At 35.1% G+C, this 16074-nt stretch overlaps 1 protein-coding gene across 1 annotated transcript in view; it reads left to right on the plus strand.

Annotated features, from left to right (window-relative positions):
* LOC131151189 (peroxidase 24-like) overlaps positions 1–16074 on the plus strand; it is a 31449-nt gene that overhangs the window by 7795 nt on the left and 7580 nt on the right. The window contains exon 4 of the mRNA XM_058102436.1: positions 366–557. Within this exon, the coding sequence (XP_057958419.1) occupies positions 366–557 (192 nt within the window). The remainder of the gene's footprint in view (positions 1–365; positions 558–16074) is intronic.

A 16074-nucleotide genomic window follows, 5' to 3' on the forward strand; every position in this document is an offset into this window, starting at 1 on the left:
GTCATATGAAAGTTGTCCACTGGGCATAAATGAATAGACAAAAAAAGTAAAATCTCGTGAGTTTATGCTAGACCCAGATATGGTTTCACCCATGAATTTTTAGATTTAAAAAACTTTGAAACAATAAGAACCACTACATGGAAACTTTTGAACCAAACATAGATTTGATTATCCAGCAGTACGTGTTGTTCTCACTTACGATACTTAACAAGTGGGCTGCATAAGCTTTGGTAGTCTTATTGGGACCATAATTTTTTAAGGGTCCTTACATATCTTAATCATGATGTCTGTTAAGTTCTTATACATAGTTTCTTTTGATTTTTCTTTTTTTCTTTAAGCTCTTATCTGGTTGACTGGTGCCTTAGGGTTGCGATGCCTCAATTTTGCTGGACTCTACGCCTAACAACACAGCTGAAAAGGACTCATTCCCAAACCAATCTATGGGAGGATATGAGGTTATTCAGGAAGCAAAGACCAAACTTGAGACTGTTTGCCCAGGAGTCGTTTCTTGTGCGGACATAATTGCTTTGGCAGCTAGAGATGCGGTTTCTTTCCAAGTAAGTTGCCAGTTAATAAATATAAGAGTTAATTTCAATCTATAGATAAACATTAGTGACGGTGTTAAAAAAGATATTATGCATCTTATAACTCATTGAATCTTACAATAGTTAATTTGAAACTATGTACAGATAATTAAGTTTACATCACCTCTCCTTTTATCTTACAATTTCCTTGCACTAAAATACAAACCAGATGAAGCTAGCTAGCAATCATTTACATTGATCTACTTTCGATCTGGCTGTGATTATTACCATGGGGCGTGAAAACTTATAATCTTCAATCTCTCATCTAGAAGAATTCAATGAATAACATACTAGGATAGTCTTTGAGAGTATGGAATTTGAGTATTAAATTTAGATTTTTATTTATTAATTTAAAATAAATTCAATATAATTTAATGCTATGATTTGTCCGAGTATTCTAAATAAATTCAAATCTAAAATTTGAAATATATTATATAAATTAAGGTAATTGCCTCATTATTGATGTTGAGAGGGACAATTTTTTCCTTATTTATTGCCACTGTTACTTTTTTGGCATTGTGCTCTTCCTATATTACTTTCACGTAGAAATGTTATGTTATCCACCCACTATGTTACCTTTTTTTTTTTTTTTTTGGCTATTACGTCTACATTCATGAGATATTTGGTAAGTAGTCAAAAGTGAATTGATAAACTCATAGCTTTAGGGAACTCAAAATGGTCACTTTACCATCAACTCTGTCTTCAAATACTTTTAATGTCATCTATTGATGTCAAAAACTATATTTCAATCTTGAAAAGTAAGGTATAGTCTTAAGAGGGAGGGTGAATTGGATTTTAAACATTTCTTTTAATTCCTTTAAAGACTTTATTTCTTTTATTTCGTTTAACCAATTCTTGACTTGTTTGTTTGATTTACCAATCACATAAGAACTTAGTTCTTTTAATCAATCAACAACACAACACTATTACATAATCAAACAAGTAATCAATCATCCAAGTAGCCAAGCCAATCAATCAATCACAAATTAAAAGTAAACAACCAAACCAAAATTAATACATACACCACTTTGGCAATGTAAGCACTTAAAATAGTTTGTTTATATAAGCCCTGTATATATGAAATTTGTACTTGCTGATATAAAGCCCTGTATTGATGGTTTTGCTTCTTCAATATGATGTGTAATATAACATCCAATCAACACAATATCTATAGTCTTCTCAATATTCAGAACTCAACTAAACTCTCAGTTAATTTATCTCTGGGCTGTTAACCAAGTAACGTACTCCCGTATGATTTCCGCAAGATATGGTATAACCAACGTACTCCCTTTCGATTTCCGCAACCCAAATCAAAATTAGACTTTAAGTTTACTTGATTTCTATATTACGTAGTATATATGATTATCAATTAAACCATCCACGCAATTTAAATATGTTGAAAATAAAAAGTAAGGGAAAGAAAGAGTGAGACCGTGATTTTTACAAGGTTTGGCTTATGCCCAGCCTATGTCATCGCCTTTGGTAAATCAACAAAGAATTCACTAAACTTGTTCCTTTAACGAGCGGAACAAACCTTTACAACATTCCTTGGTTAAGGCTAGAGCCCACCTTCTCCAAACGATGTACCCTCGTTCGGTCACTCTTTCAAATAGGCTAGAGCCTGCCTCTCTAAGCAATATCCCCTTGTTTAGCCAACGATCCAAACAATCCTTGGAACGTCAAAGAACTACAAGAAACAAGATATAATCTGCGTACAAATATACTCTCACAAAGAGCAAGTTAGTATAATTTCAGCACTATATACTTCAATGTAGAAATATCAATATAAAATAGAATGAAGCCCAAGTGTATAATTCACCAATATCCTTCTTGGATAAGAATTAGCAGTAGAAATTTAGAGAAGGAAGGATCATCATTTCTGAATATCTCAGCAAATGAGTTTTGCAATGAGTGAACAAGAGAAATTTGTAAGAACAAGAGTGTTTTAAACTTCTCAAACGGATGTTTCAATTCATGGTATATTTTGATTTGCAAAACCATGTATTTATAAGCATTCAAAAGGGTTTTCTTGTTGCCGAAGTTTACTTGGAGTATTTCCCAAGTTTTGAGAAAGTTTGGAGCCTAAGCAACTAATATTTAAAAAGTAAAATTTTTAAAAAATATGCCTGTTAATATTGTTTAGACATCTGAACTTTTGAGTTCAGTCGTCTGAGGTGGTTCTGCCTCTTTAGAAAAATTTTAGCAAAAACTTCAAATGACTTAACTTAATCTTCAATCAATTGAAGATATTCTTCAGACGATCGAGGTCAAGGGTCGGACAACCGAAGTGTCCGGTTCAGTCTTTTGATGTTCTGCCATGAATAGTGTTCAGTTGGCTAATAGCTTCGACCCCGCTTTAGTATTTTAGTCATACATTCTTCTATACAACTCCAAATTAGGTGTTCTTGGTATCAAACGAAAGGTAAGGAAAAATTCTACAACTTTTATGTTGAACACATTTTAAAATAAGGAGTTTTTGATAGAGAAAAATGCACCTCAATGCGGATGTATGAAAAATGACAGCAATTGGGAAATCCTTTTTTTGGTGTTTTTCATTCCAAAAATGATTCTAACCTTTTTGAAACAATTTTTGACCTTATGAAAATATTTTGCAAGTATGTTAAAAGGTATTTAGGTCCAAGACGTTAACTTAAGAGTTTCATAATATTTCAAACGATATTTAAACATTAAAGTACTTATATAAAGACTTCTAAGACTTTTTACATTCTAGGTTCTTTAGTCTTCATGCTTTGTCTTTCTTTGAGCTCTTTCTCTTTGCTTTTCTTTAACTCTTTTGACTTCTCACTTTTCTTTGGCTTATCATCCATATCCTCATTTTCTTCAAACTTTAAAATATCATCTTTAAATCCATGCTTTGACTCTTTTAAGCTTCATTTGATCCTTATGAGTACTTTGACCTTGGTTTCTTATATATGAGCCTTGAGATAACTTTACTCACACAAATACATTAAATTCCACTTGTTTGTTAGCCTCAAAACAAGATAACAAGATTTTAAGCCTTATAAGGCCAACAATCTCCCCCTTTTTTTATGATGACAAATAAGGAGTAAAAATTTGAGTAAGCCTTAAAAATGCTCCCCCTTTCAATAATCATCATATTGACAAACTTAACAATATCATGATCAATTTCAAAAACTCTTTTACTATCATGCTTATATATCAAAATCACATTATTCAATATTAATAAATCAACATCAAGTACTTCTCCTCCTTTAGATATATCATTTCAATAAGCTTCCAATTTTTAATATGATACTCAATTTTTGCTACCTAAAACTTCTCCCCCTTTTAACGTCAATCAAAAAGAGTAAGACTTTAAATACTAAGGCTATAAGCAACAATAAAAAAATGTAGTTCTTTGAAACTTCAGCATGCATAATAATTCATGATACCAATTATTTATTTCATGATTCCAATTTAATAATTAGGGAAGAAACAAAATACAAGCAATAAGTCATAATACTCTCCCTAAATTTAATACATTCAGATTTGATACCAATTATGCTTTTAAGTTTATTATCCATGCTTCATATATTGATTCATATCTTGTATGTTCTTATGAACACACTCATCAAATACCAATATCATGTTATCATCAATATCATAACATGCTCATGAGTTCAATTATGCTTATCATTCTTAAATATCAATTTGTGATACCAATTGAGCCTTTTAAATTGTGATACCAATTAAAATTTTTAAATTGTGATACAAAAAATACTTTATAGATACCAAAGCTAATATCACATCTTGCATAGTTCATGAATATCAAAAAATTTTTCATAGCTCATGGATACCAATACAAAGAGCAGTAAGTATATCCACGTGATTCATCAATAGCATGCATGGCCAATGATTAATCTTATATCAAAATTCATGCTTTTGCTCAATAATCTCATGCTCAAATTTTCAACATAGTGAGCCATAAAATTTCAATATAAGTCACGTCAAGTCAAGTCATACACATGTAGCATATAGCATATCATATAAGCATGTAGCATATAGGCTTTCATTCTCAAATATCTTTTTCTTAATCAAGACACTTATGTAGTACGCTCAATTTGATGTTTCTTAATATTTTTCTTAATTTAAGCCTTGTAAAAAATCTTCCTATGATTTTGGCCATCAATGCCATTTTGAATTCGTTATAATAAGCTCTTAAATTCATCTTTAAGTGTTTCTATTTAGTTACTTTCTCAATTTTTTTTAAAGGGGAATGACTTAATCCATGGAGTTTTTCATTTATGAACTAGTCTTTCATCTTGGTACCCATACTTTCTTGAGTCCGCTTGGTTTAATAAAGGATATTTCTTTAACTCTCCATATTTGTTTAGTTTTCACACATTTTCTCTTAAATGGACATTCAAACTTTATATGCCCATTTTTCTTACATTGATAGTATATGGTGTTAGTGTAAGCATTAAAAAATGTACTAGTATGATCTTTGGATTCTTTTAAAAAATAACCCATGTAAAGATTATTTTTCTTTTTCTTATCAATCCCATTAAATCCAATACCTTCTTTGTTTAAGGACATCCTTTGCAAATCTTTCATTTTGTCAAAATTTTCTTTTCCTTTTGTAAATTTATAGATGATCTTTTCTTTATCTGCAATCTGATTTTCGAGATCATTTATCTCTATCTCTTTATTGTCGTCAATCTTCTTTAGTGATTTCTCTAATTCTTGAGATAATTTTTTTACTTTATCCTCTAATTCATAAATATATATATATATATATATATATATATATATTTCTTATATTCTATAGAGGATAGGGATCGAAGGTCTTCTATCATTTTTTCATTCTTGCATTCTAATTCTTCGATTTTCAAATTTTTTTTTTTTTCTTTTTTTTTTTCAGCAAGATTTTTGGATTCTAACTCCTTTGTCATAGCTTCATTCTTACTTTATGTTTTCTTGATTCTTAAATCCTTTTCTCTTTTAGTAGTTCTAAGAGAATCTAATTCTTCCGTGATACCTTCATTTTTATTTTTCAATAAAGTATTTTGTTTATTTACTTTAATTAATTTCTTATGCACTTTGAATAAGTCATTTTGAAGTTCTTCATAAGATGACATGCTTTCATCATTGGATTCATCACTATAAGAAGTATTTGAAGATTTAGATGAGGAGCTTTCCTCATCATTGCAAGCCATAAAGCACATATAAGCAACCTCTTGCTCACTTGATTCAATTTTAGAACTACTTGTACTCATCATGTCCCAAGTAGCGGCTTTCATGGCCTTTTTGTTTTTCTTTTTAGACTCTTTCTTTAGTAGTGGACATTTTGGTTTTATATGTCCAGCTTTGTTGCAATTATAACATGTGGGAGTTTTATTCTTTGATTTCTTTATATTAGTTTCTTCTTCTTCTGATTCAGAGTTTTGATTTCTTCTTTTGAATTTGTTTCTCCTTCTTAGTTTCCTTGCTAGCTTTTTAGATATGAAGGCTACTTCATCTTCATCCATTTCTTCTTCACTACTAAAGTTTGAGGCTTTGAAGGCTATAGATTCTTGAGCTTTAGTTTTTCCACTTCTTTCATTTATTGTCATTTCATATGTAAGTAGAGAACCTATTAACTCATCTAAGGAGGTGGTTTTCAGATTTCTTCCTTCAGTTATGGCAGTGGCTTTTGGTTCCCATTTTGGTGGCAACCCTCTAAGAATTTTCCTAATCATCTCATAAGTAGTATAGGTTTTTCCTAATGCATTTAGGGAATTTATTATATGAGTGAACCTAGTGTACATGCTAGTTATAGATTCATCTAGGTTCATCTTAAAAGCTTCATATTCACTTGTAAGCATATTGATCCTATTATCCCTAACATCTATAGTCTCTTCATATATTACTTCTAATTTGTCCCATATTTCCTTAGCTGATTTGCAAGCCATTATTCTATTAAATTCATTGGCATCTAAAGCACAATATAAGGCATTCACAGCACTAGAATTAAGTTGTAGCATCTTATAATCTAAGTCTGTCATATCAATTTTGTCTTTGGCAACTTGTTTTCCATCTTCTATCTTAGTGGGGATTCGGTCCCCATCCATAACAACCTCCCAAACTTTCCAATTCATAGTTTGGAGATATATTTGCATTATTTTTTTCCAAAAGGTATAGTTTTGTCCACAAAAGATTGGTGACCTAGTTGAAGATTGTCCCTCTCCAAAGGGAGCAACGCCTAATTGAGCCATTAGGATCTTTTTATAGCTACTAATTAAGATATGCTATAACCCCTCTCTAATACCAATTGAAAAGTAAGGTGTAGTCTCAAGAGGGTGGGGGGTGAATTGGATTTTATTTTAATTCCTTTAAAGACTTTATTTCTTTTATTTCGTTTAACCAACTCTTGACTTGTTTGTTTGATTTACCAATCACACAAGAACTTAGTTCTTTTAATCAATCAACAACACAACACTATTTCTTAGCCAAACAAGTAATCAATCATCCAAGTAGCCAAGACAATCAATCAATCACAAATTAAAAGTAAACAACCAAACTAAAATTAACACATACACCCCTTTGGCAATGTAAGCACTTAAAATAGTTTGTTAGTTTATATAAGCCCTGTATATATGAAATTTGTACTTGCGGATATAATGTCCTGTATTGATGGTTTTGATTCTTCAATATGATGTGCAATATAACTTCCAATCAACACAATATTTATACTCTTCTCAATATTCAAAACTCAATTAAACTCTCAGTTAATTTATCCCTGGGCTGTTAACCAAGTAACGTACTCCCATATGGTTTCCGCAAGATATGGTATAACCAACTTACTCCCTTTCTATTTTCGCAACCCAGATCAAAATTAGACTTCATGTTTACTTAATTTCTATATTACGTAGTATATATGATTATCAATTAAACCATCCACGCAATTTAAATATGTTGAAAATAAAGAATAAGGGAAAGAAAGAGTGAGAGCGAGATTTTTACGAGGTTCGGATTATACCCAGCCTACATCATCGCCTTTGGTAAACCACTAAAAGATTCACTAAACCTGTTCGTTTAATGGGCGGAACAAACCTTTACAGCACTCCTTGGTTAAGGCTAGAGCCCGCTTTCTCCAAACGATGTACCCTCATTCGGTCACTCCTTCAAATAGGCTAGAGCCCGCCTCTCTAAACAATATCCCCTTACTTAGCCAATGATCCAAACAATCCTTGGAATGTCAAACAAGAAACAAGGTATAATTTGTGTACAAATATACTCTCACAAAGAGCAAGTTAGTACAATTTTAGTACTATATAATTAATGTAGAAATATCAATATAAAATAGAATGAAGCCCAAGTGTCGAATTCACCAATATCCTTCTTAGATAAGAATTAGCAGTAGGATTCAGAGAAGGAAGGATCATCACTTAAGAATATCTCAGCAAAAGAGTTTTGCAATGAGTGAACAATAAAAATTTGTAAGAACAAGAGTGCTTTCAACTTCTCAAACGGATTTTTCAATTCATGGTATATTTTGATTTGCAAAACCATGTATTTATAGGCATTCAAAAGGGTTTTCTTGTTGCCCAAGTTTACTTGGAGTATTTCCCAAGTTTTGAGAAAGTTTGGAGCCCAAGCAACTAATATTTAAAAATAATTTTTTTGAAAAATATGCCTGTTAATAGTGTTCAGACGTCTAAACTTTCGAGTTCAGCCGTCTGAGGTGGTTTTGTCTCTTTAGAAAACTTTGAGTAAAAACTTTAGATGACTGAACTTAATTTTCAGTCAACTGAAGATATTCTTCAGATGACTCAGGTCAAGGGTCATACAACCCAAGTGTCTGGTTCAGTCTTCTGATGTTCCGCCGTGAACAGTGTTAAGTTGGCTGACAACTTCGACCCCACTTCAGTATTTTAGTCATAACTTTTTCTTTAAAACTCCAAATTGGGTGTTCTTGGTGTCAAACGAATGGTAAGAAAAAAATTCTACAACTTTCATGTTAAACACATTTTAAAATAAGGAGTTTTTGATAGATAAAAATGCACCTCAATGCAAATGTATGAAAAATGACAGCAATTGGGAAATCCTCTTTTTGGTGTTTTTCATTCCAAAAATGATTCTAACCTTTTTGAAACAATTTTTGACCTTTTAAAAATATTTTCCAAGTATGTTAAAAGGTATTTAGGTCCAAGAAGTTAACTTAAGAGCTTCATAATATTTCAAACGATATTTAAATATTAAAGTATTTACATAAAGACTTCTAAGACTTTTCACATTCTAGGTTCTTGAGTCTTCATGCTTTGTCTTTCTTTGAGCTCTTTCTCTTTGCTTTTCTTTTGCTCTTTTGAATTCTCACTTTTCTTTGGCTTATCATCCACGTCCTCATTTTCTTCAAACTTTAAAATATTATCTTTAAATCGATACTTTGACTCTTTTAAGCTACATTTGATCCATGTGAGTACTTTGACCTTGCTTTCTCATATATGAGCCCTGAGATAACATTACTCACACAAATACGTTAAATTTCACTTGTTTGTTAGCATCAAAACAAAATAACAAGATTTTAAGCCTTGTAAAACCAACAAATCTCGATTTGCATCCCACATTGTGATGATCACTTGTAACCAAGAGAAAGAAAAAAAAAAAGAGTTTGGAGGCCTTTTGTGGCTTCCGAAGGTCTTCTCCGATGCTCAAGTTAGTGTCAAGATGGATTATATATATGCATGTATTATATAGTCATATTATAAAATATATTATAGTTCCCACTATTGTCACCCCGAGGTTCCTTTTATAGGCATTCTCTAATGGGTTAAATAATGTCTCAAATTGATATGGTATGAATGACCCTTAACATTTTGGAGTCTATACATTCATAATATCTAATATTGATGGGGAAGTTACCCCCTATAACGACTTCTACTAAAGACATTCATGTGTTTTAAGGATGCCCTTTGGGACTTCTCTCTAACCTGTATAAGATTTATTTTAGGGCTTAATCTTCACAACCTTATTTGGTGCTCCCATTTAGGGTTAGGCCCCTTAGTATTTTCTTGCACATTAGTTGTTAAAAGAGAAAAAGACATTCTTAAACAATGTTGTTTCAACAACATGTATTTGTTATTTTTCAATATCTAATATTTAATGACTGTTTGCTACTACTTATTCATAAAAGGGTGTTTGTCCTATATTAACTCATTGCTATTCTAACGTGTGCTACATTATTCACAAATTGATTAATGTGATAAGTCTCTAATATGTATATTTTAACGTGTATTAGAATACTATCGAGGGTAATTACACATTGAAGTATTTTTGCATATGTGAAATTTTCATACATGCTCAAATCAAATAGATTATGAAATTCGAATGCATGCACTATAATTCACCATGACAAGATTGTAGTTAATAGATTATCTTCACCTAATATAATCACTAGGTAACAAATTTCCTAGGCCAATCTCCATGTTTGATAGTAATAGTCTGAAATTGCTACACGTGTTCACTCATCCTAATACATATAGAGTTAGGATCGAGATTTTATATTTTCCAACAATTTATGTAGGTCTAGGTATTTTATTTTATTTCAAAAGGTTTCTATTATAGCTAAATTAAATGACCCATGCATACAATAATATGTCATTTACCTTATCAACATGGCCTCCATCATCTAACTAAAAATAGAATAAGAAGTACGTGTATATCATGTCTAAGAAATGACACATACTATACACTTGATTTTTGTCATGTAAAGGTTGCAAACTTATTGTGGAATGGAAAAATCGAGTGACCTTCGAGGAACCTTTTGATCACGATCACCTGAAAAAGAAGGAAATGAAGATGGTTCGGAGGACTTCGGGTGTACTCCAAGGGATCACTCCAATGTCTAAGTAAAGGATTTGCGAGAGAGGTTGTATGCAACAGTAAAATGGGTTAGGATGAGATACCTTTGCCTCTACGCAGTGCCCCCTTTTATACTAGCAAGGTTTGACCCTTAGGAGATTTGTCATTATGGCGCTTGGCGTGGATCACTCCAACCATTACAGTGTCGACGTGGATCACTCTAGTCATTATAGAGTTGGCGCTAATTGCTTTAGCTGAGCAATTGATTTGAGTGGTGACTACCCTTATTGATGTTGTGCCTTAATTCTTCTTTATGGTAGATTGAATTTTTGACACTGATATATTTAAGGTATATCAGTTGCACCCCCTTTAGTTTCGAATTTTTGAAGTCCATTTCCAAAGTTCAAAAGTTGTTCCTCTTTATCTCCTTTTTTTTTAACAACTTCCTGGGCAGTCTTCTTATATACGACTTGCCGAGCTGGTGTTGGAGTGCTATCAGCTTATCCGAGCTGATTTTGCTACGTGCACGGCTTTGCTGGGCCAAACTCGTTGGGATGTTGGCTGATTCGAACCGAGGTTGATGTGTGCATAGCTTTCCTAGGCCGAACTCGTAGAAGTGTCAGCTGATCCGTGCCAAGGTTGACGTGTGTTCGGCTTTGCCGAGCCAAACTTAATGGGTTGTTGGCTGATTCAAGTAAAGGTTGATGAGTGCAAGGCTTTAATGAGCCAAACTTGTAGAAGTGTCAGCTGTTTTGAGCCGATGGTGCTGCATATGCAGCTTGCCATGCCTAACTCGTTGGAGTGTCAGATGATTTGAGCCGAGGTTGACGTGTGCTCTGCTTTGTTAAGCCAAACTGGTTAGATTGTCAGCTAATCCGAGCTAAGAATGACATAGCCGAATTTGTAGAAGTGTCGACTGATCCGAGCCAAGGGTGATGTATGCTCAGCTTTGCCGAGCCAAACTCAGTGAAGTATTGGCTGATTCGGGCCGAGGTTGACGTGTGTTTAGCTTTGCTAAGTCGAACTCATTAAGGAGTTGGATGATCCAAGCTGATGTCTATTCTAAGTAGCTCTTTGAGAGGCATTTTGTGCCAAGTAGCTCATTGAGAGGCATTTTTTCCGAGTGTCTCTTTGAGAGGCATCTTGTGCTGAATAGTTCTTTTCAGAAGGGGGGGGGGGGATCTTGTGTCGAGTAGTTCCTTGAGAGGCATCTTGTGCCAAGAAGCTCTTTGGGGAGCATTTTGTGCTGAGCAGCTCTTTGAGAGGCATCTTGTGCCAAGCAGCTCTTTGAGTGATATTTTTTCTTAGCCTCATGAGTTACACTCATTATTTGGGCTGCCTTCAGGCCTCATGAGTGTTGATCATCGATTGAGCTAGTTCATCTTTACCTAATGAGTTGTGCTCATCATTTGGTCTATCTTTGGGCCTCATGAGCATTGCTTATTGGTTGGGCTAGTTCATCTTTGCCTAATGACTTGTGCTTATCATTTTGTTGTCTTCAGACCTCATGAGCATTGGTCATCAGTTGGGTTGGTTTATCTTTTCGTAATGAGTCGTGCTCATTATTTGGGCTTTCTTCAGGCCTCATGAGCATTGCTCATTGGTTGGACCAATTTTTGTTTGCCTAATGAGTTGTGCTCATCTTTTGGATTGTCTTATGGCCTCATGAGCATTGATCATCAGTTGGGCTGATTTTTCTTTGCCTAATAAGTTGTGATCATCTTTTGGGCTATCTCTACGTGGATCATAGGCTTTTCTTGAGGCTTGTAGGTATGCGTACCCTTTTGGGGATGCACAGCTGCTTTGGGAATCATATACACATGCGTATACTCGATATCCGTACTTAGCCAGATACACTCATTGGGCTCCATGCTTGCAAGGGACACATGCTATCTCAAGTATGCAACCTTCTTGGGACGTGCAACTGCTTCTAAAATCATATATGCATGCATTTGTTCAATATCCGTACCTAAAAGGATTCACATCCTCATTGGGCTTTGTGCTTGCAAGGGACTTTACAAAATCCTTCTTTAAGATTCGGACCTCCCTATAATTCGTACTTTCTCGTGATATGTGCTTTTTGGAGATTAGAGCTAGCTTTGTTCTATAAAAGTCGTTCACATGCTCACTCCTCTTTTTCTCCACCTAAAGGTTTCCTTGTCTGCTAGGTACGCCCTTCCATCCTCCTTTCTCTTTTTTCTACTTTCCTTGCTTTTGTTTACTTTTCCTTGGCATTTTGTGGTTTATTTTCGCTTCGTTCTTGTTGTCTAGTCACATGTTCTTTGCATGTTCTTCACATGTTCTTCAACTTTTCCTTGAATGTTCTTCGTGTTTCCTTCGAATGTTCCTAACAAATCGTTGAAAGTAAGAACTATTGATTCAAGCTTTTGAACAACACAAGTTGTTTTTGTTTTTTTTTTTTCCAAACTTGATGCCCATGAGGTCTTCTAAGGCTCAGTCCATGCCTCCAACTAATATAAGCAATTCTAGGTCAAACCTTTCCCTTGGAGATATGCATACGCCGCGTCACTTATTTATCATCTGGATAGCATCCAAATTAGGCTGCCAACCAGCTCTGAGTCCGATTGAGAGTCGGGTTCCAATGAGATTTGCCTATACACCAATTATCTTGAATTAGGTCTCAGGCTTCCCTTATTCCCTTTTCTTTCTACTATATTTTGCTTTTACAAAGTAGCTCCTTCGTAGCTGGTCCCCAACTCGTACTTGATGTTGGTGTGCTTTGTTGTCTCCCTTATCCAAAGAGGTCTTCAGCCCACAGTGGCTATATTTCGGAGCTGTTTTCATATGAAAGCATTTCATAGAAAAATATTTGTACTACTTCAATTGTCTCTTTGATTTTAAGCTATTTATCCCTGGCAACTCGTTCATTCATGACTAAAAGTTTTGATTCTTTTTTGCATCTAGGGAGCTTAATTATCATGGGCCTCATGTTTGGTCCACCCCTCTTGATGGTGATGTTCTTTTCCCAATCCTTTACTTATAGTGTGCGTGAATAGGCATTTTTTATCTAACTATCCTCTATTTCAGCTCGGCTACACCACTTGGCTCCCACTCTATCCCCTTTAGAGGAAGTCATCCTAAAGGAGCTCTGAACTAGTGCTTGTCTAGGGATTGTCCCCCACAACAAACTGCCCAAGGAGCGAGTCCTTGTGCAATGTCGACTCAGTCCTATCTCTCCTGATTTTTACTTTTTATGAGCTTTGTAGTATACATATGTACTTTACTCTATCTTATTTTTCTTACCCCCACTCTTTTCTTTTTATAGATATGGACTTCAATCGCTACGAGGTCGTACTTGCTGAAGTGAAAAAAGAAAGGGCAAGCAAGAATAAGAGTAAGAAAAGAAACTTACAAGGTGAGTCTTCTCAAAGGGAAGATGCCCCAAGAGCATACGACGAGCATCTCCCAACTCAGGTGCTTCGTTTAGCGCCTATTGCTTCTGAGGGACCCATTTTTCACAACCCTACCCTTTTTGGCCCTGCTCTTTGGCGCGTAGTGCACTTTGAGGATATTCTGGAGATAAAGATGACTCTCCCTAAGAATCTGTCCACTGGTATTCGGCATACTTCTTATTAGGTTGCCTTGTTGGTTTTGCCTAGTAGTTTATTTTTGCTGCTCACCATTATATGTTGATGTTGATATTTTTCTCAACTAGCGACTATGTCTCTGAGCATGGAAGAAAATGTGATTGAGATGTATCGGGTTTCTATGGAGTCGAGGGAGAAACATGTTACTGCGCATAACAAATAGTACAAAGTCCGATCTGAAGCTGCTCGTCGAGAGAAGGCTCTTCGATAGGAGATTGTGAGGATTCGGAATGAAGAGGTCCCTGCTACTACAAGTGCCACGATATCAAGCTATCAAAGCTCCAAGTAGTTTATCCTCGACATTCTTAGTTGTACCGAGCAAGCTTTCAGAGGTGCTAAGAGCATGTCAGGACGAAGCATCCTGATCTTTCTTTATTCAGTGTCTGCTCATATAGTTATGGTGGTGAAAGTCCATAGTTGGGGGAGGAGATGGACGAGATTGAAGATATTGAAGAGGAGGGTGGAGAAGGTAGCAAAGCTAGTAACTAAGATCAGCCTAAAGTTTTATTGCTTTTACTTTTTGTAATTTAGATTTCCAAGCTTTTGCAGCTTGCTATAAAGTGTACAATTTATGAATGGTAATTTGAGTATAGTATTTCTTTAACATATCAAAATTCCATGTGTTTTCAATTTCCTTTCCCTTGAAGTCTTTTAACGTGTATGCTCCCAATTTGACTTCTGATGCTATTTGGTACAGTCCTTTCGAATTGGGCTTCAGCTTACTTGATCCAGGTTCTACATGGATGTTTCATACTTTCCTTAGGACTAAATCTATCAAGTTGAACATTCGTGCCTTCACCCAAGCATTGTAATACCTAGCCACCTTTTGTTGGTATGCTGTGATTCTCACCTGCACTTAATCTTGTCTTTCCTAAAAAAGATCCAACTCTGCTCTTAATTTTTCATTGTTGTTCTCTTTGTTAAAATGCTGCCTTCACCATGAAGAGATTCCTATTTCCACAGGGATTACGGCCTCTGCTCCAAAGGCGGGCGTGAAAGGGGTTTCCCTAGTAGCTATTCATCAGGTTGTATGATAGGCCCAAATAATGGATGGTAGTTCTTCTACCCATTTCCCATGTGAGGAATTGAGCTGTGTTCTTAGATTGTATAATATTGTCCTATTTATATTCTCTACTTGTCCATTACTTTAAGGATGCCCAATAAATGCAAACAAAATTTTTATGCCCAAGTCAGCACAGAATTTTTTGAAGCGATCATTGTCAAACTGTCTTCCATGATCCGTCACTATATCACAGGGGATGCCAAACATGCAGACCACTGAAGTCCATATGAACTTCGTGATGTTGCACTCTATTATATGGGTCAGGACTTCTACTTCTACCCACTTGGTAAAGTAGTTAATAGCCACCAGTAGGAACTTCCATTGCCATGCTTCTTGAGGTAACGGTCCTAGAATATCTAGTCCCCATTGGGCAAACGGACAAGGACTTGTTAGGGAAGAGAGAGAATTTGCCACCAAGTGTGGTATACTAGCACACCTCTGGCATCTGTCGTACCGCTTAACTAACTTGATTATGTCCTTCCTCAAAGTGAGGCAATAGAACCCTCACCGTAAAGGCTTGTGAGCTAAGGCTCTGCTAGCCAAGTGGTTCCTATATACCCCTTCGTGAACATCCCTCAACACATATTCTCCTTATTTGATGCCTAAGCACCGCAGATAGGGCAATGACAAGGATCGCCTGTACAACTCTTGATTTATGAGTGTATATCTGGCTGCCTTCCTTCTCACCTTAATGGATTGCTTCTTATTGTCTAGTAGTGATTCGTCTGGGAGGTTCTGTCTCAAGACGGTCCTCCAGTCTTCTTCGTTATATCCTACTACCACCACCTTGATGCTAACCTCCTCATAGGATGGCTTCCCAATTCTTTCCAAGTAAATAGCATTTTCCTAATCTAGCTTGGAAGCTGAGGCCAATCTCACCAACGCATCCGCCTTCGTGTTTTCAGCTCGTGGTATGTGCTCTATGTCGAACTGAGTAAATGTCTTGATCTACTTTTGTGCCTTTTCCAGATATTTTTTTTCATTTTCTGGTGCGTAACCTCATATTCTCCCTTTATCT

This window comes from Malania oleifera, chromosome 3, assembly GCF_029873635.1.
Source record: "Malania oleifera isolate guangnan ecotype guangnan chromosome 3, ASM2987363v1, whole genome shotgun sequence".
Classification (NCBI taxonomy): Eukaryota; Viridiplantae; Streptophyta; class Magnoliopsida; order Santalales; family Ximeniaceae; genus Malania; species Malania oleifera.